Source organism: Cervus elaphus, chromosome 19 (genome assembly GCF_910594005.1).
Source record: "Cervus elaphus chromosome 19, mCerEla1.1, whole genome shotgun sequence".
Taxonomy (NCBI): Eukaryota; Metazoa; Chordata; class Mammalia; order Artiodactyla; family Cervidae; genus Cervus; species Cervus elaphus.
The window spans coordinates 5,280,570-5,307,033 of record NC_057833.1 but is presented as its reverse complement, the minus strand read 5'-3'; the positions used below and the strand labels follow the sequence as shown (position 1 = coordinate 5,307,033).

Below are 26,464 nucleotides of genomic sequence, written 5' to 3'. Positions count from 1 at the left end.
TCAAAGTATAATTTCCAAAACTATCAGAGCATAAACAAAGAAAAATAGCAGTAGCAAGTAAGGTTAAGTTGGTTATCTTCTATCAAATTCTAGGGCTTATTTAGTCTTTTTTTTTTTTAAAGTTAAACTGGTGAGGAGGTGTATGACATAAACCTCAATTTGTTTAACATCCAGTAATGAAAGGATGGAAAAAAGAATTCCATTGACATTTGGGGGAATTTAGAAGTTTTTTCTTGGTATTGAGGTATCTGTGCTTTAATATTACCACGTCTTATATTTAGGAATAATATTTTCTTTAGAATCAATCCCACTGGTTTTTGATGAATTCAAATTTTACAAATTTCATTTTAAATTTCAAAACTTAGATGCCAAATAATGTATTCAAGTTAATATATTCAAGTCTAGTGTTAATTTCCTTTATAGCTGCCTGTTGTATAAAAACCTATGGATCCAGGCAGGGACATGATCTTGGTATTCTATTTTAGTTACCATTATACACGCTATAAACCTAGAAAGTATGCCTGGGGTATTTTGAGGAATGCCATCTAATGACTACATACAGAAATCATTTCCTCATTTTTTTTTTAACCATTTAAAAATTTTCCCTGAATGATAGTCAAGAAAACATACGTGAAACCTTAAAATTTACTAAGCAAAGCTGGAAAAGAGATGCACATGGGTTAAAATATTTGCAGCCAAAGAATACTCTGTGAGGCTGGTTTTCAAACGGATGACAGAGCAATACAGAGGCAGAAATACATTCCAATTATAAAGGGAAAAATTTGTTTTCTGCTCTTTATTTAACAATAAATTTTATACAAGTGATTTTATACAAACTTCTTTTCACTATTACTTTAAAAGTCTACTATGCAATTATCAGTCATTTCTCCTTAGAACCCTTTAAAGGTACTAGAGAAAATGAAGTCCAGGAGTAAGGATTGCTATAGGAAAAGTGACTATGAATAAAAACAACAAAGCCAGAAGGTAAGGAAATGAAACTGGAGAAGAATAAGGCATAGCCTAAGTATTTCTCTTCTAGTTTTTATGTATATGCACTTTTGCCTAAGATCAAAAATGTTCTGTAAGAGGCAAACATGCAAAAAATAAGAAATACAAAGCAACCACATCTTCATAAAATGTTCTTCAGACTATTTTACTATGCAAATAGAGTATCTGCCACTATGAAATATTTTGATTTGGTTTTTCTGTGTTCTTTACTAACTGCCCCATGAGGATCAGGCAGCTTAATTCTTTCGGAGCAGTCTCTCTGAAAACATTACCCACAGAGATGAGGGCAGAATCGGGCAGCAGGGACCTGACGATCATCTCTCCCTCCATCCCCCCCAGGCAGCGCCATGGACAACCTCAGCTCCGTGGCAGGGAACAGCAGCCAGTGCAGCCGAGACTACAAGGTCACCCAGGCGCTCTTCCCGCTCCTCTACACCGTCCTGTTTCTCGTGGGACTCGTCACTAACAGCCTGGCCATGAGGGTGTTCTTTCAGATCCGCAGTAAATCCAACTTCATTATTTTCCTTAAGAACACCGTCATCTCCGATCTCCTCATGATTCTGACTTTTCCATTCAAAATCCTTAGCGATACTAAGCTGGGAACAGGACCCCTGAGGGCCTTCGTGTGCCAAGTGACCTCCGTCGTGTTCTATTTCACAATGTACATTAGCATCTCATTCCTGGGGCTAATAACCATCGATCGCTACCAGAAGACCACCAGGCCCTTCAAGACGGCCAACCCCAACAACCTCCTGGGGGCTAAGGTCCTCTCGGTTATCATCTGGGCGTTCATGTTCTTAATCTCCTTGCCTAACATGATTCTGACCAACAGGAGGCCGAGGGACAAGACTGTGAAGAAATGCTCATTTCTGAAGTCAGAGTTTGGTCTGGTCTGGCATGAAATAGTCAATTATGTCTGTCAGGTCATTTTCTGGATTAATTTCCTCATTGTCATCGTATGCTATACGCTCATTACCAAAGAACTGTACAAGTCATATGTGAGAACAAGGGGCGCTGGCAAAGTCCCCAAGAAAAAGGTCAACATCAAGGTTTTCATCATCATCGCTGTGTTTTTCATATGTTTCGTTCCGTTCCATTTTGCCCGAATCCCCTACACCCTGAGTCAAACCCGGGATGTGTTTGACTGCGCAGCTGAGAATACTCTGTTCTACGTGAAAGAGAGCACACTCTGGCTGACGTCCTTAAACGCGTGCCTGGATCCATTCATCTACTTTTTCCTTTGCAAATCCTTCAGAAATTCCTTGATGAGTATGCTGAGATGTTCCGGTTCTGCATCATCTCCAACCCATGATAAGAGGAAAAAAGGACAGGACGGCAGTGACCCAAGTGAAGAGACACCGATGTAAATAAACTGAGGCGATACTTCAGCCTATTAGTGTATATATGACTCCCCAAAGGCAAGCACTATGTGGAAAATATTAACACTGCCTAAGAAGTAGCTGGGTTAGTAACAATAACTCTTGAAACAAGTAATAAACAGAAGACTACGGAAGCAATTTTCATTTCCTTGTCCAATACTGAAAGCAATCTTAAGCAGCAGAGAAGTGACCTAACATGTAGCCGTGTAGCAAAACTAACTGCGTCCAATCACCATGCCACACGCAGAACTACACACAGGCATAACATGTGGAGTTCTGACAAAATGTGTAAACCACATAATAATGTATACTGTAATTAAAAAAAAATATATTGATCACAATCCTATTATGAATTTATTACAATAAGCTAAGAATGATAAATCTGATAAAATCACACCAATTATTATATACTATATATGTACATATACATGCTCATATATATATATATATACATTGCAGTCCCTTAACCAAATGCTGACCTATGTGATACTCTTTATAAAAATTTAAGTAATTGAGACATGCAAAGAACACTAACTACTAACTTTCGATTATGAGGAAAAACTTAAGGGATTTAAACTAATTGAAATGGTAATGGATCAGATGAAAAGGTTTTAAAACTACCTTCTCAAGAAAAACAGCAGACATAGCAATGTTATTAAAACAGAGTTATTTTACAATGTTCAAATACCAGGAACTTATGAATATTTCCTTAACAGCACAGAAACTGGTTTACTCATATTTTGATAACTTTAGTAAATACAGTACCATCCTTGATACCGATCTCTATTAACTAGCTTCTAAAAACTGCCTGTGATTAGGGCTAATGAACATTTCCCCTATGAGAAAAACAAATTAAATATGATCACGCAGCTGAACAGTATGAACATTAACAGGAAAGTGATGAAAATGTTGGGAGTCACCTGTTTGTCATTGGTGTATACAATAAGTAATTTACATTAAACTCTAAAACATACTTTGTTGGAATTTCTTTGTTCAAAGTTATGAGATACTACAACTCATATTTTCTATACTCTCATATCAAATGAACCTATTTAAGAAAGGATAGTTGCCGATGCTATCCTTTTTATTACAAACTATTAGGCAAAATCTGTTCTGAAGGTGATATCTCATGTTAATTAGTTCACTGCTGTTATCGCTGCTTAGTTGCTCAGTCACGTCCGACCCTTTACAATCCCATGGACTACAGCACACCAGGCTCCTCTGTCCATGGGATTTCCCAGGCAAAAATACTGGAGTGGGTTGCCGTCTCCTTCTCCAGGGGATCTTTCCAACTGAGGAATCAAACCTGCTGCTCCTGCATTGGCAGGCAGGTTCTTTACCACTGAACCACCAGGGAATCCAATTAGTTCATACGTAAATGAAAAAATAGGTCAAACTTATAATGTTGTCAGATTCCACACAAGCCATATTGTTTTTTCAATGTAAACAAAACACACATCGCACTTGGAAATGGACATGGTTTATCAATTACTTATGATCCTGAGAGGTGATTCCCAACTACAAGGCATAGATACCAATATCTAAATATAATGTGAGAAGAAATAAAAAGGATTAGCTGTAGTAAAAGGAAGTTCACTGAATTCCAATATAATAGCTTCTATTCTACTAAGTTAAATTTCAGTACAAAGCTGAGCTCCTTTGACTCTCTAGATGTATCTGTTCTCAAGCAGCCACATTTCCTTCTCTGGCACTTCTGCAAGCGAGCACTGGATGTCAGTGGAGATACACAGAGACATGAATCAAAAAAGATGCGTGTCTGACTCACTGCGAGGGCAAAGGCAGTAGGCATCTCTGCCAGACAGACCAACGCAAGGCACTCTAACGTCACATGAGCAAACGCATTCTGTAAGAACACTGGGATATTTGAGCCAGAAAAGAAACAAGGATCAACAAATCTGACCACCATACTGTGGATATGGGAAACATAAAGGGCAGGTCTACTCCTCAATCCAGCCAAGTCAAGGGCAGACTGGCCACAGATTAGAGCTGGCCACGTCACACTGCCAGGGTCACATCAGGTGTCGGAAGACTGCAAGGCAGGCAGAGGTTTCCTGAATAATCAATCTTTCATCTGGGATTAAACTGATTCACTGAGATGATGATTTCAATAAGAGAAAGAACAAGAAAAGCTAATGGTGTTACAATACTTTTGCAAAACAAACAAACTTGTCCAATGTTTGGAATTATCTAGGTTATTATACATAATATGAAAAATTTATGATAAACTCTAAATCATACTTAGTTGAGAGTTTTTGTTCAAATACATTACAAGCATATACTCCTTTATCAAACAAACTGAACCCATTCAAGACAGGTTAAGATATCACTATTTATGGAGTACTCATTTTACACAGAACATGTCACTATCTCTAGCTTTAGGAATTTTAATATACACAATATATCTCTCATTTCACAATAACTTCAAAAAGAGAGAGAGACGCCAAATTTTGTAGATACAGATTTAGAAGATGAGACAGACAAAACATAGTCTTGCCCATAAAAGTGGCTAAGGAGTCCTAATGATGCTAGTTACTGGCATTTTCTCCCAGTGACTTCATAAATAGTCTAAAGCAGGTGTGACAAATTTTAGCCTGCAAGTCAAATCTAGCCCAACACCTATTTCATACGACCTGTGATTTAAGAATGGTTCTTACACTTTCAAATATTTGCAGGAGGAAAATCGGAAGGATAAAACTTCACACTGCATAAAGTTGTAGGACATTCAAATTTCAGTGTCTGTAAGGTTTTATTAGCACACAGCCACACCCACCCAGGTTTTATCTATGGCTGACTTCCTGTTACAACAACGGGGCTGAGTAGTTGCGACAGACTGCGGGGCCACAAAACCTAAACATTTACTACCTGGCTGTTCAGAAGACTGACGGGCCTGCACTGGACCCCAAAACTTCAGAGGAGTGCCCTGCATAGAGCAAGAGCCCTGTCTTCGTGCATCTCAGTGTTTCAGCAGCTTTGCACTGGAAACACTTGTGGGTTCCTTTGGCTGATCTGGTCATAAGGGTTGGCTGGTAACATGCAAAGTGGAAAGTGGGATTACACTGATGCTGGTGGGAACAAAACATGCAAATATATTTACAAGTCAATAAGAGAAACAGCCTGACTTTAAAAAGTAAATAAATAGAAATGGGAAAGGGGCAAGAGAAATCAATTCCCAAGAGAAATACAAATAAATATTAAAAAATATGAAAAGATGTACACCCTCATTAACAAACAAGTTTATGTTTACATGACATGACTTTTTTCACCTGTAAATTTAGAATTGATTTAAAAGATTTTTAACAATTTTGTTGGATAATCCCACTTGATGAGACAGAAAATAAATACAATCTTCCGGAAAACTTTTTAAACATATCATTCAACATTTCAATGCATATCCTTTGATCCAGAAATCCCACTTCTAGGAAACTTTCGATAAATATGTTAGAATAACTACATAAAAATACATGGAGTGGTATCTGCTCTACAGCATGTTTTTAATAGAGAAAAACTGGAGGGAAAAAAAACTTAAATGCCCAAAAGCAGCAGCTTATCTAAACTATGATAACTTTATATAGTATATCCTTTTTAAAAAGATTGTTAGTAAATCTTCATATACTAACATGGAATGAAACAAAGATCCAATATGTCAATAAATATAAATATATATATACACAATACACATATTTGCACACACATTGGTGCATATATTTAAGGGGGATTAACTTTCACTTTCTACTGTATATTAATATGTCAATAACTGAATTCTTCAAACTTCTTTTCCTTTTATAATAAAATTATGGAACTGGATACTAATATAAATATTTCAGATAATAGTGTAAATTTATTGCTGCTTCCAGTTATATGTAGAGATTTTATAATACCAAATTTATTTATACACATGGATCACTACAGTAATGTTAAGCTGCATAATGTATTTTAGATTACTACCACCTTGGGTTAGGGCTTCCCTGATAGCTCATTTGGTAAAGAATGCACCTGCAATGCAGGAGACCCTGGTTCGATTCCTGGGTCAGGAAGATCTGCTGGAGAAGGGATAGGCTACCCACCCCAGTATTCTTGGGGCTTCCCTGTGGCTCAGCTGGTAAAGAATCTGCCCGCAATGTGGGAGACGTGGGTTTGATCCCTGGGTTGGGAAGATCCCCTGGAGAAGAGAAAGGCTACCCACTCCAGTATTCTGGCCAGGAGAATTCCATGGAGTCCATGGGGTCGCAAAGAGTCAGACATGACTGAGCAACTTTCACTTCACTTTCATTTTGGGTTAATTCAGTGTGGGATTTTAAACACTTTCATATAATCTGGGAAAGTACCATGGTATCCTTCGATGGGAAGTAAAAGGCTCTTCTATGAGTTACAGGAGTTCCAACTTTGACTTTCATTTCAATTGAAAGCAAATACTTCCTCATCTTTTCAATTATTATTTATATGGTACTGGTTACATGGACAGGAACTTTATACTGTTGAGTTTGATCCAAAAGACAATCCCTAAGGAGATGACAAATTCTTCGTTTATTTCCATTTGGCAGGCTTCTAATTTCTACTACTTTTCCTTACATATTTAACTCTCTCCTGATCATACTGCTGTGAACCAATTTATGTTTTCAACTGAGTACCTCACTTTGAGACAAACAGTTTCACAAGTCCATGAAAGTGGATTATCCCTCCTCACTTAGCAGTAAGAAACACCCAGGCCAAAAACTCCAAAATCTGACAAGCAATCCCACACTCATCTTGTCTCTGGCAGTCAGAAGAGAGAGGGGCTGGTTCTAAGCAGGGGGCTCTGGAACCAAATTGTGTGGGTTCGCAGAGGGCTTCAATTGCAGGACTTTGGGCAACCTGCTTAATGCCTGTGATTCCATTTTCTCATCTGTAAAATGGGACGGATCTCTAAGCTTGTTGTAAGAATTCAGTTCAGTTCAGTTGCTCAGTCATGTCCAACTCTTTGTGACCCCACGGACTGCAGCAGGCTAGGCTTCCCTGTCCTTCACCACCTCCGGGAGCTTGCTCAAACTCGTATTCGAGTCGGTGATGTCATCCAGCCGTCTCATCCTCTGTCGTCCCCTTCTCCTCCTGCCTTCAATCCTTCTCATCATCAGGGTCTTTTCCAATGAGTCAGTTCTTCACATCAGGTGGCCAGAGTATTGGAGCTTCACTTCAGCATCAGTCCTTGCAATTCAGCACTGATTTCCTTAAGACAGACCACATAATCACTTACAACAGTATAGCTAGTGTTTTCATTGGTTTTGACTAAATTCCCTTTGAGCTTGATGAGATTTTAAATGTTCTGTTTAGGAACCTGCCAAATCAGAATAACTTCTAGGACCTTTCATGGTATCTTCTTTGATTCACTCCTTTAGTGGGCTGTCCCCACAGGTATAGAGAGTACTCTGTTTTCAATTTCACTTAACAAGAAACTTACTAACATGAACCATTTGACAAGTGTTATTCAAAGCACTTGGCAAACATTCAAACATTTTTGTCCCCTTAATAACCCAATGAAGCAAATGCTATTGTTTATTTTCACTGTTATGAGGGGGCAATGGTTTTATAGAGAGCGTAACTAACTTGACCAAGGTCACAAGAAAAGCAAGTTGGGATGTAAGGAAATGAACCCAGGCACTCTGGCTCCTGAGCGGTGCCCCTGTCCCACCGCAGCCTCTCAGGAGCAGCATCAAGGGCAGAGCGCCCTTCCCCGGCAGGGACCAGCACTGCTGCGAACGAAGAGACCACTGGCCAACATGTACCGAAGCACACAGGCATAAAGCAGTCTGCTGGATGTTTCCTGCGGTCAAACATTTTGAAACCTACATTTAAGAGCAGATACTTCTGTAACTCTAGAAATGCCACCGTAAATAAGTTCCTCTTTTGAGGTTTCCCACTCTTTGGCATTTTGAAATTTGACCAAAAAGTGATTTCCAGTTCTCATATTATGAAATTAACTTGTACAGCATTGCCCTTGTTTAAACTTAAACTATCGCAAACCTGCATCTAAATAATGGACTTGGAGCCATCGGGATATTTATACTTAATTACATAGGTCTATTCCCTCTACTTAAATTTTTGTAAGTTTGTTTTCACCCTCTACTGAAGCAAACAAAAGGATATATGTTTTAATTATGTTCCATTACATTAATAAAACTCAAAATCTGTATTTCCAAGAAACAATTTATCTAAGTCAAACACCAATTTTTCTTTTTTTTTTAATTACTTATTTTAATTGGAGGCTAATTACTTTACAATATTGTAGTGGTTTTTGCCATACATTCACATGAATCAGCCACAGGTGTACATGTGTTCCCCATCCTGAACCCCCCTCCCACCTCCCTCCCCATCCCATCTCTCAGGGTCATCCCAGTGCACCAGCCCGGAGCACCCTGTCTCATGCATCGAACCTGGACTGGCGACCTATTTCACATGTGATAATATACATGTTTCAATGCTATTCTCTCAAATCATCCCACCCTCGCCTTCTCCCACAGAATCCAAAAGTCTGTTCTTTACATCTGTGTCTCTTCTGCTGTCTCGCATATAGGGTCATCGCTACCATCTTTCTAAATTCCATATATATTGCATTAATATACTGTATTGATGTTTTTCTTTCTGACTTACTTCACTCTGCATAATAGGCTCCAGTTTCATCCACATCATAAGAACCGATTCAAATGCATTCTTTTTAACACCTGAGTAATATTCCATCGTGTATATGGACCACAGCTTCCTTCTCCACCCGTCTGCCAAAACACCAATTTTTCAACTGTGCCACCACGATGGTGGTTCCAACCCAAATCATTAGGCATCCTATTCTCTCAGAAAAATGTCCAGTGGGATACTGAATTCTCAGAATTCACCGAAAATGCTCCATCAAGCCCACACAACAGTCTAGTCCAATCCTGTGGTAAAACTCACAGCAAGAAATATGAAGTGAAACTTACCATGGAGAACGCCACATTACCTCATAAGATCTGATTTCCTCCTCCACTTTATCTGGTGAGGAAACATTTCTTCATAGACAACTACTTTCTCTTTACAAAAGCAGCAATTACATCCTTTCAGAAAGTTTACAGAACTCGGCTCAAGGTTGATGAAATTCCTGAAATCTTTAGCACTTTGCAAAGTCACAAATACAGGAAGAGAGTTCCAAAAATGGCCTTCTCATAAGTAAAATAGTGTATGTCCGTTTAAATCTGCAGTTCGTTCACCAGGGCAGTGAGTAGCTAACCTTTTTATCATGCTTCACATGTAGTCAGCACTATTCTAGGCACTCATCTCAGTCTCTAAACACTGAAGCATGCGGTATTATTAAACCCATTGTACAGACGGAGAAAATGAGGCACGAAGCTACTAACTAATTTGTCTATTATCTACCACCCAGTAATTGGTTAATCTGAAATTCTAACCCCCAAAATCTGGGTCTAATAGGCCTTACCTCTTAGAAAATATATCACTTCATCTCTCAAAGGTTGAAAGACCAAACAAAAGACTGAGATAAATGTCTATAGATATCATCAGGTCATCCCAACGAACACAGATTTCTGAAAAAAGCAGTCTACAAGGGTGCAGATGATGCTGTCTGATTTTAGAGTCAACACTTACTCTCCTATAATTTAAGGCTATCTTCTTCACATTTCTCCCTCCTGTTATTTTAAGGCATTAAAAATTTCATTGAACATGTAGAGAAGATAAACTGCAGGAAAGTTATTATACAAGAAAAATATAAAAATGACTGCAACTGAACTGATTTATTCAAAGCATAGTACATTAACAGTACATAAGTTTAAAATAAAGAGGTTCCTTATTAGAGAACCCCTCAAAGGATTACATGTGAAGAGGTTCTAATGGATGTCCCCGCACACGTGAAAATGAGGAAGGAAACTCAGTATAAGAAAGCAGAACAGCATTTGCTTCATACGCCTTTCATGGGCTGAACGAACGACTGCCTCGATCGATCGGAAGACAATGAGCTGAGTTTCCTTCCAAAGAGAGGTGAATTTCAATTGTTATTATGAGTGGCTTGCTTATAAACGATAGAATATGTTCAAGAGGGAAAAATGCTTTAAGTTTAACATTCTATAAACCATAGACTAGAAGCACAGGAAATGACACGATGTAAGCAATCCAGCATGAATACTTTTACCTCTTAGGCAGTTTTATTTTACTGCCATGTTAAGTAAAAGTAGAACCTGGGAACGGGGTAGAATCTGTTATTTGAATTTCATAAGGGTATGAAAGCAATGGGACTGTTAAATAAGTACCAAAACTGTACTATGGGCTTTAAAAATGCTAGCCAGAAGCAACATGTGCTTTCTCAACTGAGTTATTAAATGTGATGAATAAATTTAAGGTGTAAAAACGCTGCAAACCTAACATCTATCTTTTAAAGAAGGAGCATTTTGAAATCATGACATGCTTCTTGTCTTACTCTGTGTGTGTGTTTTTTGACAGCTGACACTGGAAACCATGAACGTGACAGTGGTGAAGGACTCCAACGTGTCTGAGCGGTGCCCCAGAGACCTGAAGACCGCACAGCTGGTGTTCCCGGCCGTCTACACCGTTGTTTTCTTCACGGGTATCCTGCTGAACACTTTGGCCCTGTGGGTGTTCGTCCACATTCCCAGCTCCTCCACCTTCGTTGTATACCTCAAGAACACTCTGGTGGCTGACTTGATAATGACGCTCACGCTTCCATTTAAAATCCTCTCCGATGCGCGGCTCGGACCCTGGCAGCTCAGAGCCTTCGTGTGTCGTTTTTCTGCCGTTATCTTTTATGATACCATGTACGTGGGCATCACACTGCTGGGGCTCATAGCCTTTGACAGGTTCCTCAAGATCATCAGACCTTTCGGAAAATTCTTCGTACAAAAACCTGCTTTTGCCAAAGGGGTCTCAACCTTCATCTGGCTCTTTCTGTTCCTCCTCTCGCTGCCAAACATGATCTTGAGCAACAAGGAAGCAACACCATCTTCTGTGAAAAAGTGTGCCTCCTTAAAGGGTCCTCTGGGGCTGAAATGGCATGAAGCAGTGAATTACATTTCCCAGTTCATCTTCTGGACTGTTTTTGTCCTAATGCTTCTCTTCTATACAGTCATTGCAAAAAAGGTGTATGATTCTTACAGGAAGTCCAAGAGTAAGGACAGCAAGAACAACAAAAGGCTAGGAGGTAAAGTGTTTGTTGTCGTGGCTGTCTTCTTTCTGTGTTTCGCCCCGTTCCACTTCTCCAGAATCCCATATACTCACAGTCAAACCAACAGTAAGACTGACTGTCAACTGCAAAATCAACTGTTCCTAGCTAAGGAAACAACTCTCTTTCTGGCAGCAACTAACATTTGCATGGATCCCTTAATATATATATTCTTATGTAAAAGATTCACGGAGAGGATACCGTGCATGAAAGGGAGACAGACTGCAGCATTCACTCAGGAAAATCAGACGAGTCAGTCGGACAATATAACCCTAGGCTGATAACTCTATCATGGTTAACTATTTATTGATGAGACTTCAAATGACAATTTACTTGGAAATCAAACCTAGGCGATGAAAAAAAAATGGATTAGAACAAAAGTTTTGTTACTTTTTACTATCCTGGTTTATAGAAAGGATCATGTCAACTTTAATTCCACTGCAATCTATCCGTAGCAGAATAAAGCCTTAGTAGGAGGAAGCACAATAGGAAGCAAATGGTGGCCACCAGAGGTCACCTTTTCAAGAGCATTCACTTCCACTTTGGAAAAGGTGTATTTATGGGGAAATGTATGTTTCTAAAAACACGTATTCTTTTAAGTATAAAAAAATATATTCCTTCACTCTAAATGCCTCTTCACATTCTTTTGCACATGTAATTCAAACAACACTACTGCTTTTCTATCCCACTTGCCCATTTAAAAAACCAACAAGAAAAACAACCTGCAAGTCCTTTGGTGAAAACTGAAGCTGGAGGTTGAAACGGATGCTAGATGGAAAGCATCTGGGGAGTAGGTCAGAACGCCCTTTGACACCAGATGAAGGTGACTCTCCTTACAATTACAAACGGCCTCGTCCCCAGCATCCCTCTGCACCATAGGATGCACAAGCAGCATCATTAAGTCATATAAAATACAGTAATACAGCCTAAGTGTGTACAATTCAGGAGCAAGAACACTGTATTCTTATTCTCTGGAATCTTCCCTCTGCCCAGCAGATACTCTAACGGCGGCTCAATATTCCACCTGTTCAGCAAAGCCTTCCAGCACCTCCATGCTCTTTCCTCACACCTCTGGTTAAAACAACTACTTCTCCCACATCTGGGCAGAATCTCAATGCAGATTTCCTACAGTTAGCGGTATTCCTGAATGCACCCTCTAATCATGGTCAGGATTCTTTAAGAAAGGCAACATGTTTTAAAGACAGAAAATATGTCATGTTTTCTTGGTATCACCCATGATACTTTCAACAGATAATAAATTACTGATATTTTAAATATAATGTGTCATTATGCCATTTCTTGGTATGTTTATAGATAGAAATGTTGACCCACAATCAGTAATATCCATACTGGGAAATTTTTAGAGGATGATGACCTACTTGTACTTATATATCTCTGCATTTTCCCGAATACCTTTGTGGTTAAAAAAAAAAAAAACTCAAAGTATGTTCATCTGCAATAGTGGGTGCTGATTTGTGCCTTCTAGATAAAATGTACAAAGGAGTACTCATGCTCTGCCAGTAGCTCCAACACAACCATCAGAATGTGAAGCCCCCGTCTTCTTCCATGGCCCCGAGACCCTAGAACGTGCCCGACCTTTCTAGCCTTTTCTCCTAACTTCTTCCATCCCTGGAACTCTCTTATATATGTTTATAACTATCAGAAAATGCCATGTTCCTATTTTACCCCTGTGTCAATGAACTTGTAAATTTCCCTCTGACTCACCAAGAAAACGTTTACCCACCCATGGAACTCTAAGTTGCCATCACTCAGTCCATGAAATCTCATCTGGCTCACCTCCCAGCATCACCCCAAACCCGATCACGCCCTCATCTGTATGTTGTCATACCTCAAATATTGTAATGATCACACTGCTTTGTAATTACTGATTCACAGATGTATCTACTCTTTTAGTAACCTATGTGCACTTTTGAGGGCAGAGAATGTGGCCCATTGTGCAAGCAATAAATATTTGATGAAATATACCACACCAAACTACCTTTATTTTTATATACCAGAAAAGCAAAAGGGAAGCCAATTCTCACTGATGTTTTACTTTTCAAAACATAACATAAATTCCTTAAAAGCTCAAGTTCTTTTTAGTTGGTCTCCTATGCATGTACACAGAAGCCTGGGAAGTGGGGGCGTTCTTGGGTTCACTAGTGAATGACCAGGAAGGAAGGAGGATTACTGAACAGTACATGTATAGCTTGGGGGCTAATGTCTATCATCATTTCAGTTTTAGAGCCACTGACAAAATGCTTAAGCTATGCACTGTTGGTTTTGGTTAAACAAAATTTGTAACTGTAGCATATCACAATCAGCAAAACTCTTAGAAAGTACTTTGAGTGCCTGATTTTTATTTGCAAAAAGAATTAAGTCATAATGACTATTAAGAGATGCCACTAAATCCATGTTACCTTTACTGAGTACATTATGCGATCATGAGCAGACTCTAATAATGTATTATAAATAACTGCATTGAAGCCACCCATCCAACTAGGCCTGGTGATATAACCCATGTATATTTTACATTTAAATAGTTTCAGTATACACTGAATGGATATAGACAAGAAATATATTTTAGAAATACCTTTCAAGATAAAATTTCAGTAACAAATCTGTCCTCCAGAGAGATATTTATTTTATATCCATTATAGTAATATTACAGTTAAAAGCAGAGTACCTGAGGTATAGAACGAAATAATCTACTAAGAACTTAGAGAAGAGTAATCTTAAAATCACATTCACAAAATGAAAAGCAACTACCTGAGAAGAACTTCCCATCTAGCGATCACAAGTACTAAAATCTAGAAGACTCACAGCATGGGGCCCTAGACCCATAGTCATTAGTGACATAGAAGACAGGTCGGGGGGAAATAGGAGCTTTGGTAAACTCCGTAAGCTCACAGCACAATTAAGGGCTTTCGTAAAAATCTAAAACGTAAATATTTATACTGAATAAGGCCTTCCAAATACCCCTGATGCAGGGGAAGTAGGAGAGGGTATTGCCCCTACACAGAATTATTCTTTGGAAACCAAGAGAGAGCACTGTAAGGGGGGAAGGGAGAGACACAGAAGCGGCGTGAATTCCCAGCTCACAGGAGGTAGCTGGCTGATAAAGTGATGGTGACATCAGAATATAGATAACTGTCCAATTCAATCCTGTTAATCTCACCACTTCATACATTCCAGGCTCATTTAAATGCAGCTTGTTCCGTGACTTTCTAAGGTCTCCTTTCTAAAACTCTCTCACCATCACCCTGGATAATCTGTATTCCTCCAGTAAGTGAACAGATCAAAGTTCACACCCACACAGATGTCACCAGAACAAAACCTCCAAGCAAAGGAACCCACACCCAGCTGTGTGTGGAACAGCTTAGGAAGCACAGGTTGAAAAGCAGCCCTACTGAGGAAAAGCGTGAAATTTACACATCATTTGAAGTGGCTAAAAACAAAACACAACATTTTAAATTTTACATGGAAACCAAACATAGGTAATATGAATATAGTCCATGTGTGAAATCAGTAGTCAAACTCTAACAGGTACCAGAACCAGCTCTAAGAGTAGATCACTGGCCTGCCCCCAGAGTTTCTGATTCACTAGGTCTGGGCTGAAAACTCGGACGAAGTTTCCAGGAGAGGAGATGAGGATGCTATCCATCTGGGACACGTGTTAAGAACCATAAAGCACAGTACTCCTGGACATGAATGCCCAGTGGCGGGATCTGTCACCAGGAGACAAACACAGCTGTTATTAAGGGAGCAGGACACACACAAGGTGACAGGCAGCGACATGAACTATGGCTACCTGGAAAGTTCGTGTCTCACCTGGGGAGGGGGCGGAGGGGGGCATCTACTACTCAAGGCCAACTGTTGGCACAGGAGGGAATTTGGGCCCAGAGTTGCTAGCTGGTAGCCACAGCAATAATAAAATCAGCACCAGCAACAACAGAAACAACACACATTATCTACTATTTACGATGGACCAGGGAAGCGAGTCCAGATCTTCAAGTACACTGTTCCAATTAATAATCCCAGGAAGCCTGTCAAGTACTATGTGTGCATGCTCAGTCACGTCCCACTCTGCAATCCCAGGGACTGTAGCCCACCAGGCTCCTCTGTCCATGAGATTTCCCAGGCAAGAATGCTGGAGTGGGTTGCCATTTCCTCCTCCAGGGGATCTTCCCGACCCAGGGATCGAACCTGCATCTCCTGCACTGCCCGTGGATTCTTCACCACTGAGCCACCTGGGAAGACCTGTCAAGGCCTATAGTTATTTCCAATTTAGATATAAAGACGCTGAGAAACAGGGAAGTTAAGCAACTTGCATGGGGTCAAACAGCTTGTAAGTAACAAGGATAAGAGTCATTCAGACAATGGTTTCTGAGCTTAACCATCTATTCTTAACAACTACCTACCATAGATCTTCTAATGTTCTCAAGAGAAACCTTAAATCCAGTCTCTTCTGCCCTATTACTTGTTATTTTCAAAACTTCCATAGTCACTCCCACACTCCCCAGCCCCACAAAAACAACACATCCATGTGTAGGCCCAGCAGCCCACAGACAGCCGGCTAATTATCCTTGACCTCGAAGCTAACAGGCAGCTCCCAGGACCTCACCTTCCTTTACTATGTGTGTGGCACATCGCGATGAATGACCTTACAAGGGTCATGGCCTTTCTCACTCTGTCCCAGGAGATGGCCACTACCAGGCCCCCTGAAGGGGACAAACCGAGAAAGGAAACTGAGGCACGGAGTGAAGAGCTCCCTTGTGCTGGAGCCCCTGACCCCAGCCCAGAGCAGGGCTGGAGCTGGACAGACGCCCAGCGGGGGCCTCCAGGCCACGCCTGACAGACACAGCAAGCCACACTCCGCCAGGGGTGACCTCAAGCCCCCGCTCTGACAGTGATACGGAGGGGGCTCCCAAAGAGAGAGCTCTCAACACAAAAGCATCTCAACAACCTCAGCGGTATGACAGTTCCACCACGAGTCCGCAGAGACCTGTGCGGCCCCTCCAGCTCTTAAGAGGGGTAACCTCACCAAGCATAGGATGGCTGATTCATTGAGCCAACCCTCCATCGTGTGCTCCATGCAGGGCCCCTGGCCTCTCTGGAGGCTGCACACAGACCACCATGAAGAAAAATGTGGTTCGTGGAATATGCTGAGTCACTCCGTCATGCCCGACTCTTTGCAACCTTTTGGGCAGTAGCCTGCCAGCTTTCTTTGTCCTTAAGATTTTTCAAGCAGGAGTACTGGAGCGGATTGCCATTTCCTTCTCCAGGGGATTTTCCCCACCCAGGGATCGCAACCAAGTCTTCTGTGTTTTGGGCACTGGAGTGCATTCTTCACCTATTGAGCCATCGGCTCCCAGGATAAGAGACAGAATTAGCTCACCAAAGCAGCTCAGAGAAAAAGGCAGCTAATGCCGGATGGAGAAACTGAGGAAAGGCTCGGAGGAGGGGGAAGTGTGAACTGGGCCCTGATGAAGAACTAGAGCCTTTGAAAGGGTGCCCTGCAGCAGTCAGAGCCTTTCGGAGGACGGCGCGGGAGGCTGGGCCCTGAGCTGGGGTCCAGAGAGAGGGGCCACAGGGCCCGGGGGAGTGGGGGTGTCCCGGCTGCTGAAGCACGCGTGGGGTGGGGACGAGCCTGAGAAGTGAGCGTGGGCCCCGCGGCACAGCACTCGGGGACTGTCTGGAGTTCTCTGTGAGCCGCTGCCGGTGGCTGAAGTGAAGACTATGTTCTCTACGCTGTGCTTTAGAAAATCAATTTGTCAGCAAGACGGTGATTCTGGATTAATAGAGCCACTGAGGCCAGGAGATCAATTAAAGAAGTCTTTCATCTATACAGTGTTAACAGCCAAGTGGAAAGAAATCTGATATGGATCTCAGAGCCATTTTCAGAGAGAGAGAGAGGTTTTGAGTCCAACATCACAGGAGAGAAGGGGTTTCTATATAAAACGTATGTGATGAATATGCAAAATGTATTCTCAATGGGGTCCATAGTACCCCCTGGGCCCCGTCCCAATCAAGAATCACTGCCCTGAGGAACATCAGCTTGGGCGATGTGCTGTGCCGTGATGGCGTGTTGAGTATGAAGTACCAGTGAGAGAGCTGAGTCAAGGAGTCTACGGAGTGGGGGCAAAATACGGATCCCGGCTCTCAAGACACAGCCAGATCAGAAGCTGTGGGAATCATCTTTCCCAAGAAAGGGGGAAAATAAGGAACGAGCTATGCGCCTCAGAGGCCACGCTACCCGAGTCTCACGGACAGAAGAGACAAAAAAAGAGGAACGGTGCCCGGGACTGGATCGATGAACGACAGGGAGCAACAAGACGTTCCCTGGGAAACAAGGAACAAGAGAGATGCAAGGAGAAGTGATGGCCCACAGAATCACACACTCTGGGAGGTCGAGTGTGATGAATGGACAACTGTGACGTCAGTGGTCACCCGAAGGAGGAGGTGGGAGGAGCCCCAGTTTGTAATGGGAAGGGAGGGACGACAAGCTACTCTCGCCATGAAGGACCAGTCAGTTGACAAGAATTGCAAGGAGGAAGTAAGGACAGCTGTTACACTAGCTCAGCTTTTTCCACGCGTTCCCAAGAGGAGCCGGAGGCGCTCCTTCCCATGTGTCTCATGCAGTGCAGAGTAAAGATGCTCCTCCCGAAACAGGCAACGGGGCAGGGGCAAAAGTCACAGGATGGATGGAACCACACGACCAGGAAAACCAGCTGTGGTCACAGAACGGGCGTGCCAATGTTTCAAGCCCACGTGCCCTGGGTTTCTGAAGCCCAGCCCACACCCACTCTAGCATAAAGTGCTTGCAGGGAGAAAGGGATTGAGGATCGCCATGAAGCGAGAGGCATGTGAGCTGAGAACACGGGGAGGAGTGCTCAAAGAGAAAGGAAAACTGAAGGAGAAAGGAACTGAACTTGAGACTCACAGTAGGCAACTTGTGCTCAGCCACATCCGGCTCTTTTTGACCCTATGGACAGAAGCCCACCAGGCTTCTCTGTCCATGGGACTCTCCAGGCACAAATACTGGAGTGGGTTGCCATCTCCTCCTCCAAGGGATCTTCCCAACCCGGGGATCGAACTCACCATCTCCTGCATTGACAGGCAGATTCTTTACCACTGAGCCACCTGGTAAGCCCCATGGTAGGTAAACCAATGATTTAAAAAACTCAGAGCTTCACTCAGCATGTGAATATTCACCTCTTCTGTAATAAAACTTAACTGACAAATGTAACATTCTAAGGCATCAGTTCAGTTCAGTGTCCAACTCTTTGTGACACCATGGACAGCAGTACGCCAGGCCTCCCTGTCCATCACCAGCTCCCGGAGTTTACTCAAACTCATGTCCATTGAGTCCGTGATGCCATCCAGCCATCTCATCCTCTGTCGTCACCTTCTCCTCCTGCCCTCAATCTTTCCCAGCATCAGGGTCTTTTCCAATGAGTCAGCTGTTCGCATCAGGTAGACAAAGTATTGGACTTTCAGCTTCAGCATCAGTCCTTCCAATGAACACCCAGGACTGATCTCCTTTAGGATGGACTGGTTGGATCTCCTTGCAGTTCAAGGGACTCTCAAGAGTCTTCTCCAACACCACAGTTCAAAAGCATCAATTCTTCGGCACTCAGCTTTCTTCACAGTCCAACTCTCACATCCATACATGACCACTGGAAAAACCGTAGCCTTGACCAGACGGACCTTTGTTGGCAAAGTAATGTCTCTGCTTTTTAATATGCTGCCTAGGTTGGTCATAACTTTCCTTCCAAGGAGTAAGCATCTTTTAATTTCATGGCTGCATTCACCATCTGCAGTGATTTTGGAGCCTAGAAAAATAAAGTCAGCCACTGTTTCCACTGTTCCCCCATCTATTTGCCATGAACTGATGGGACCAGATGCCATGATCTTAGTTTTCTGAATGTTGAGCTTTAAGCCAACTTTTTCACTCTCATCTTTCACTTTCATCAAGAGTCTCTTTAATTCTTCTTCACTTTCTGCCATAAGGGTGGTGTCATCTGCATATCTGAGGTTACTGATATTTCTCCTGGCAATCTTGATACCAGCATATGCTTCTTCCAGCACAGCATTTCTCATGATGTACTTTGCACTTTGTATATAAGTTAAATAAGCAGAGTGACAATATACAGCCTTGACGTACTCCTTTTCCTATCTGGAACCAGTCTGTTGTTCCATGTCCAGTTCTAACTGTTGCTTCCTGACCTGCATACAGGTTTCTCAAGAGGCAGGTCAGGTGGTCTGGTATTCCCATCTCTTTCAGAATTTTCCACAGTTTATTGTGATCCACACAGTCAAAGGCTTTGGCATAGTCAATAAAGCAGAAATAGATGTTTTTCCTGGAACTCTCTTGTTTTTTTCGATGATTCAGTGGATGTTGGCAATTTGATCTCTGGTTCCTCTGCCTTTTCTAAAACTGCCTTGAACATCTGGAAGTTCACGGTTCACAAATTGCTAAAGCCTTGCTTTGAGAATTTTGAGCATTACTTTACTGGTGTGTGAGATGAATGCAATTGTGCAGTAGTTTGAGCATTCTTTGGCATTGCCTTTCTTCGGGATTGGAATGAAAGCTGACCTTTTCCAGTCCTGTGGCCACTGCTGAGTTTTCCAAATTTGCTGGCATATTGAGTGCAACACTTTCACAGCATCATCTTTTAGGATTTGAAATAGCTCAACTGGAATTCCATCACCTCCACTAGCTTTGTTCATAGTGATGCTTTCTAAGGCCCACCTGGCTTCACATTCCAGGATGTCTGGCTCTAGGTGAGTGATGACACCATCATGATCATCTGGGTCGTGAAGATCTTTTTTGTACAGTTCTTCTGGGTATTCTTGCCACCTCTTCTTAAGAAGCAAATTTGGCCTTGGAGTACAGAACGAAGCAGGGCAAAGGCTAATAGAGTTTTGCCAAGAGAATGCACTGGTCATAGCAAACACCCTCTTCCAACAACATAAGAGAAGACTCTACACATGGACATCCCCAGATGGCCAACACCAAAATCAGATTGATTTTATTCTTTGTAGCCAAAGATGGAGAAGCTCTATACAGTCAACAAAAACAAGACCGGGAGCTGAGTGTGGCTCAGATCATGAACTCCTAATTGCCAAATTCAGACTTAAATTGAATAAAGTGAGGGAAACCACTAGACCATTCAGGTATGACCTAAATCAAATCCTTTATGATTATACAGTGGAAATGAGAAATAGATTTAAGGGACTAGATCTGATAGAGTGCCTGATGAACTATGGACGGAGGTTCCTGACATTGTATAGGAGACAGGGATCAAGAGCATCCCCAAGAAAAGGAAAAGCAAAAAAGCAAAATGGCTGTCTGAGGAGGCCTTACAAATAGCTGTGAAAAGAAGAGAAGAGAAAAGGAAAGATATTCCCATTTGAATGCAGAGTTCCAAAGAATAGCAAGGAGAGATAAGAAAGCCTTCCTCAGTGATCAATGCAGAGAAATAGAGGAAAACAGTAGAATGGGAAAGACTAGAGATCTCTTCAAGAAAATTAGAGATACCAAGGGAACATTTCAGGCAAAGAAGGGCTCAATAAAGGACAGAAATTCTAAGGCATGGCAATAGAACATTCAACTTTATTTTTTATTCACCTTAAACATTATATGCCTGTATGTGATCATACTTAGTGGTATTCACTTAAAGAGTTTTATCTAATACATATCTGAATAGTTTCATAGTTATAAAAAATACTAGCTTTGTGCATTAAATTTATATCATATTACTCTATGATTTTCATGTTTTTTATTCTATTTAGCTCTATCACTGAAATGTCCCATAGCGAAGGATGCCTGAACTCATGAGCGAAGCATTAATGCCATAACCCTGCGAAGACCACTCCTCTTCTTAACCCACAGAGCCTGACCTCAGCTTTTACACCTTCCCACAGTATCCCAATCTGGAATAAGCTAGTCCTGATTTCCTCCTTTTCAGAAGAGAGAGCGATCAAGAAAGAATATAAAAAGTATTTCAAGCAATCACCATGTCATCACTAAAGGAAAACTAAGCGCTTTCTAAGGGCAACCAAAACATTATTAACTGACGTTGACTTTCTAGCTGGAATTTATAACCATTCCAACTTTACATTCAGAGAAATTACTGCTATTCATATTCATTTATGTACTCTTGCTCTGCCCTCTGATCAAAAACAAAAGCAAGACAAAACAAACAAAAAATGATACTGTTCACTAAGCACCAACCAAGTTTCAAACACTGTAGGAATTACCCCACAGATTATCCCATTTACACTTTACACTCTTCTTTCAGAAGAAGAAACTGAAGCTCAGATGTAATAATGACTTGCCCCAAGTAAGAGAGCTCCTAAGTGGACAGGCTGACGTTCACGACGGAATCTCAGGACCCCCAGTTACAGGACTCTCATCAGTACTGATAGCATCCCTCACAACCAAGACTGCCAAAATGAGGAGCTGGATCAAACAGCAGAACACAGAAGAAAGCGTCAATGTGAGGGCAGGAGTCAGATGCAGGCGTATCTCCAGATTTGTCTCCACACCATCCCTTCCCTTTAATTGACCATTACACATGAAGTTCTCATACCAGGAAAAGGTAAGCAGCTTCATTTAAAGCAGACCTAATAGATACAAATCATCTCAAATGACAGATTAAACACAGTAATTCAAACATAGGGACCTAAAGATACCAATCTCAGTGCGGACAACATTAAAGGGTTTGTAATGATTATACTCAGCACAAATCCCAGTTACTGACTACATGGTAAGCCACAATTACAGTGACTTTTGTACACAGAGATGGGACAGGAAGATCTGGTGATTTTACTACGATCCTTGTTGTATGTTCTGACTACACGTGAAAGACATATCATATGAACTATGTTTCAATTAGACCCCTGCTCATCTTTGTTTAGTAATAATGGGATCGAGTACTGGGAAGGATTTGGAGGCCCTTTATGTGTATGCTTTCCTTTAAGAAGAAATGGATGCATCAAAGATTATAGAGACAGAGAAAATTAGACAACAAGTTCTGTGCCTACCAACACTGGAGACGGGAACATTATGCCTGGGGCCAGGCCAATGCAGAGAAGTCACATAAAGGGAGCAGAGAGGAAGCAACCTATGCAAGGGAGAGGTGACTACAAGACCAGGACAAGCCTTGGCAATACACTGCAGATGGCTCAGGGTCAACCTCTGGGTCAGGAAGATCCCTGGAGAAGGGAATGGCCACCCGCTGCGGTGTTCCTGCCTGGATTTTCCACGGACAGAGGAGCCTGGCGGGCTACAGTCCACGGGGTCGCAAACAGTCAGACACTCAGTGACTTCCACTTCACTCATACTAGAAAGTGAGGAAGCAGGAGTAGGGTAAAGAGTTTACTCCAGGATTTAGGAAGACTTATCAACACCACTACCTATTTTCATTCCTCTAAAGGTACTAGAAACAGTCTCTCCTTGAGTCCTTCTGTCTCTTTAAGAACATATTTTGAAAGATGACACAGATTCTTTTCTAAAGTTCACTGAATGAATCCTAGTTTTGCAGAACAATGAAGCCAAGAAAATTTGAATCAACTGTCCAATATCCCAAAGCAAAAGTGATTTTGGAGTCATGAACCAGGTCTTTGTCCAAAACAAGAGTTATAGATATTCATATTTTATTTCAAGCTTTTAAACGCCAATGTAGATTTCAGATTAATATGTCCAAAAGGCCTCAGAAACATTTAAAAGTATTTCCATTTAAGTGTCCCATGGGCTGGACCTAGCAAATACAGAGCAAACCAATCTTTAAAAGCCAAGGAAATTAAGGAAAAAAACAAAGAAAGCAGATTGTTCTAAAGAACAAAAGAATAAACCAGTAAAAAAAAATAAATAAAAATGAATGCAATGTAAAACTCATTAGTTTCACATCAAAAAATTATTAAGAATGTTACTGGGAAATAGAAAAATTCAGACTAAACATTTGAATTTATTATTGCTTCAGAAGTAATCACTTGATTGATAATAGTGGCGTGATTAGTAGGAAAATACCCTAGTTCTTAGGAAATACATGCTGAAGCAGTGAGGGCTGGGGACACTGGTCACAATGACTTCAACTTCAAATAGGTCTCCCTCAAAAACGTGTTGAAGGAGAGGGAAAGGGGAGGATGTGAAAACTACCAGTATGAAAGTATAAAATTTGGCTGAACTATAATTTCAACTTACCTGTAAGTGTAACATATCTAAAAGTAATATTATTATAGAAAAAAATGAAACAAAATTTTTTTTAAAAAACACTGTAGTGGTAGAGAAACACAAGCATATCCTAGGACGTCCGTGGTCCTGGATTCAAAATAAATTTGAGGTTTCCAATAGCTGAAGAAAATTATTAAAAGAGCTTCTCTGCATTTAATAGGATCTTCCAATGAAGCAGCAAGATAATTATGGTTATAAAGTCTCCTGTGGCTTTTATGAAATGTGAGACTTGCTATAAAAATCAGCAGAAAAAAATTATGCCGGTTAACCTTTCAGTGATTTGAATAATAATAAAGTTAAGGGATATTTCTTAGCTGCTCTTTTCATCAAAGCATTACACTTTTTTTTTCTGACTAAACCTGTACTACTTCCCTTTCTGAATGTTAAGTAAGTATGACCAGCTTTTACAAGTCCCAACTTGAGATACGCATAATGGGCTTTAAGATGAATGCATAAAGGCTACCTCATGTTAACTTTTTCACTACTAAACCTACTTTGCATCACCAGTGAAAGAAGCTTTTAAATACACAATCCCACTGTTATATGACTAGCTGTTTAGTCACTAAGCTATGCCTGACTCTTCGCGAGCCCTTGGACTGTAGCCCGCCAGACCCCTCTGTCCATGGGATTCTCCAGGCAAGAATACTGGAGTCGGTAGCTGGAGCTGGTGTCAGTCCAGTAGGTGGTCCTCTTTTTCTCCTCCTGAGGGTGGCCTGGGCATGGCCTAATCTTTTCCAGACCTTAGCCACATACTTGGGCTTCCATGGTGGTTCAGTGGTAAAGAATCCACCCGCCAATGCCGGAGATGCAGGTTTGATCCCTGGGTTGGGAAGATCCCCTGGAGAAGGAAATGGCAACCTACTACAGAATTCTGGCCTGGGAAATCCCATGCACAGAGGAGCCTGGTGGGCTACGGTCACAAGAGTTAGACATGGCTTAGTGACCAAACCACCACCAGACAAAAAGATCCTCATTTATAGCACATGAAACTGTATCAGTAACCTGTGATAAACCATCATGGAAGAGAATTTGAAAAAATAATGTATGTACGGGTATAGCTGAGTCACTCAGCTGTTCAGCAGAGACTGGCACAGTATCATAAATCAACTGTACCCCAATAAAAAAATGAGGCAGATAACAGAACTGCCTTTATTCCCCCACAGAAGCTTGTGAAACGTTTGTCCATACACGCCCCCTCACATGAATTCCTACCCACCACTGGAACTGAAGGATGATAATCCTCAGACTTTGCAGAGAAGGTCTTTGCCCAACATACTTTTAAGGAGACTACATGGGGTATGCTCCCTTGAATGGATGCTTTTAAGACTGGCAGTTGGTTATTCTGGCAGTGAGGTTTCCCATTTGAGCAGCCCATCAGTTACTATTTGGGGGTCACAGTGACAAACCGCAAGAAGTTCAACTCACGAAAAACAAAGTCTCTCCAACTCAGGCCTGCATGGCATAACTTTCCCCCTCAGGATGCAGGGAAATGGCTTCAGCGATAAAGGGCAATCCCTGGAGAAGTACCGAAGGACAATCAGCAGAGTCCAACCTGAATGAAGTATGGCTGGTAAGTCTGATAAGTTCTTGTAAGACTGAACCACTATTAAGTTGGGTAATTTTTGTTCAGAGGCTTTCCCTAGGGCTAGCTACTCATCCACAACATACTTAGTCCACCCTGAACAGAATGGAATGGAAAACCATTAAATTTTAGTTGTCTGTTTTTGTTTGTTTAGAAAAAGGCAATAGAAGAAACAACTACTCAACTCTTGGTCTTTACATTGAATACACTGAAAAAAAAAATGAGTACATATACATTATCTCCTTAAGGCATAAGTAAATTACTAACTAAATACTTATTACTGATTTAACTAACTTCAAAAAATGTTCCACCTTCATTATTTTATCTTTCTCTTCGTTCATGAAAATAACAAGTTTTTATTATATTTGATAAATTTTTTATCTTTTAACTTCTTTGTTTGAATGTCGCATTCAAGAAAACACTGGAGTCTTCGGGACATTTTTTGGAAGCTCTAAAATTAATTACAAATAGGAAAAAGTGATTTGATTACATAACTTTATCACTGTGGGAAGATCTTTTAAAAGAGTAAAAAGTTGTCTTGTAGAATTCAAGAGATTAGGAAAACTGGAAACCTAAGTAATTTTATTTTAAATGTTCTGAACGTTTAGATTTATGTATAGGTGAAAACAAGTATATAGATTTCAACAGATTCTCAAAAGCAACTCCACAGGTTTCCCAAGTTATCAATCACCAGTATCGACATATTTAATTCTGTTCTTAAATGTGTAGAATACTATCCTGAAACATCTTTTATTAGAGATATTCTGATGCGCTTTAACTCCAAATTTAATTAGCGGGAAGGTTAGTAAATGCGTATTTTCCAACTAGCAACAGGAAGTCTGTCCTCCCACCACCACCAGCAGCAGCAAAGCCCTCTCAGCACTGGGTCTGACTTAGCAAGGCCCAGCCTGAGACTGGACACCCTGCTCCCTAAACCGTCCTCCGGCATTCTGGGCTCCAGCCCTCTGTGCTCCCTGCAGGTGAATCACTGTCTCATTCCTGCGGGTTCAGGAAGCGCTTTCCCGTCTACACACCTCGCC

The 26,464-nt window shown here is 41.3% G+C and overlaps 3 protein-coding genes across 10 annotated transcripts in view; 2 read left to right on the top strand and 1 right to left on the bottom strand.

The window, feature by feature from the left end:
- P2RY12 (purinergic receptor P2Y12) overlaps positions 1-3,356 on the top strand; it is a 50,007-nt gene extending 46,651 nt beyond the window's left edge. For all 4 annotated transcript variants that reach the window (XM_043874773.1, XM_043874774.1, XM_043874775.1 and 1 more), the window contains one exon: positions 1,348-3,356. In XM_043874773.1, coding sequence (XP_043730708.1) covers positions 1,356-2,375 — 1,020 coding nt within the window. In that variant the 5' untranslated portion in view covers positions 1,348-1,355 and the 3' untranslated portion in view covers positions 2,376-3,356. The remainder of the gene's footprint in view (positions 1-1,347) is intronic.
- Positions 1-26,464, bottom strand: part of MED12L (mediator complex subunit 12L) — a 347,579-nt gene that overhangs the window by 88,115 nt on the left and 233,000 nt on the right. The gene's annotated exons all lie outside the window — the stretch shown is intronic.
- P2RY13 (purinergic receptor P2Y13) lies at positions 10,331-13,596 on the top strand. Its single transcript, XM_043874776.1, has 2 exons — positions 10,331-10,406; positions 10,866-13,596. The coding sequence occupies exon 2, from the start codon at positions 10,881-10,883 to the stop codon at positions 11,880-11,882; it is 1,002 nt and encodes a 333-aa protein (XP_043730711.1). The 5' UTR covers positions 10,331-10,406; positions 10,866-10,880; the 3' UTR covers positions 11,883-13,596.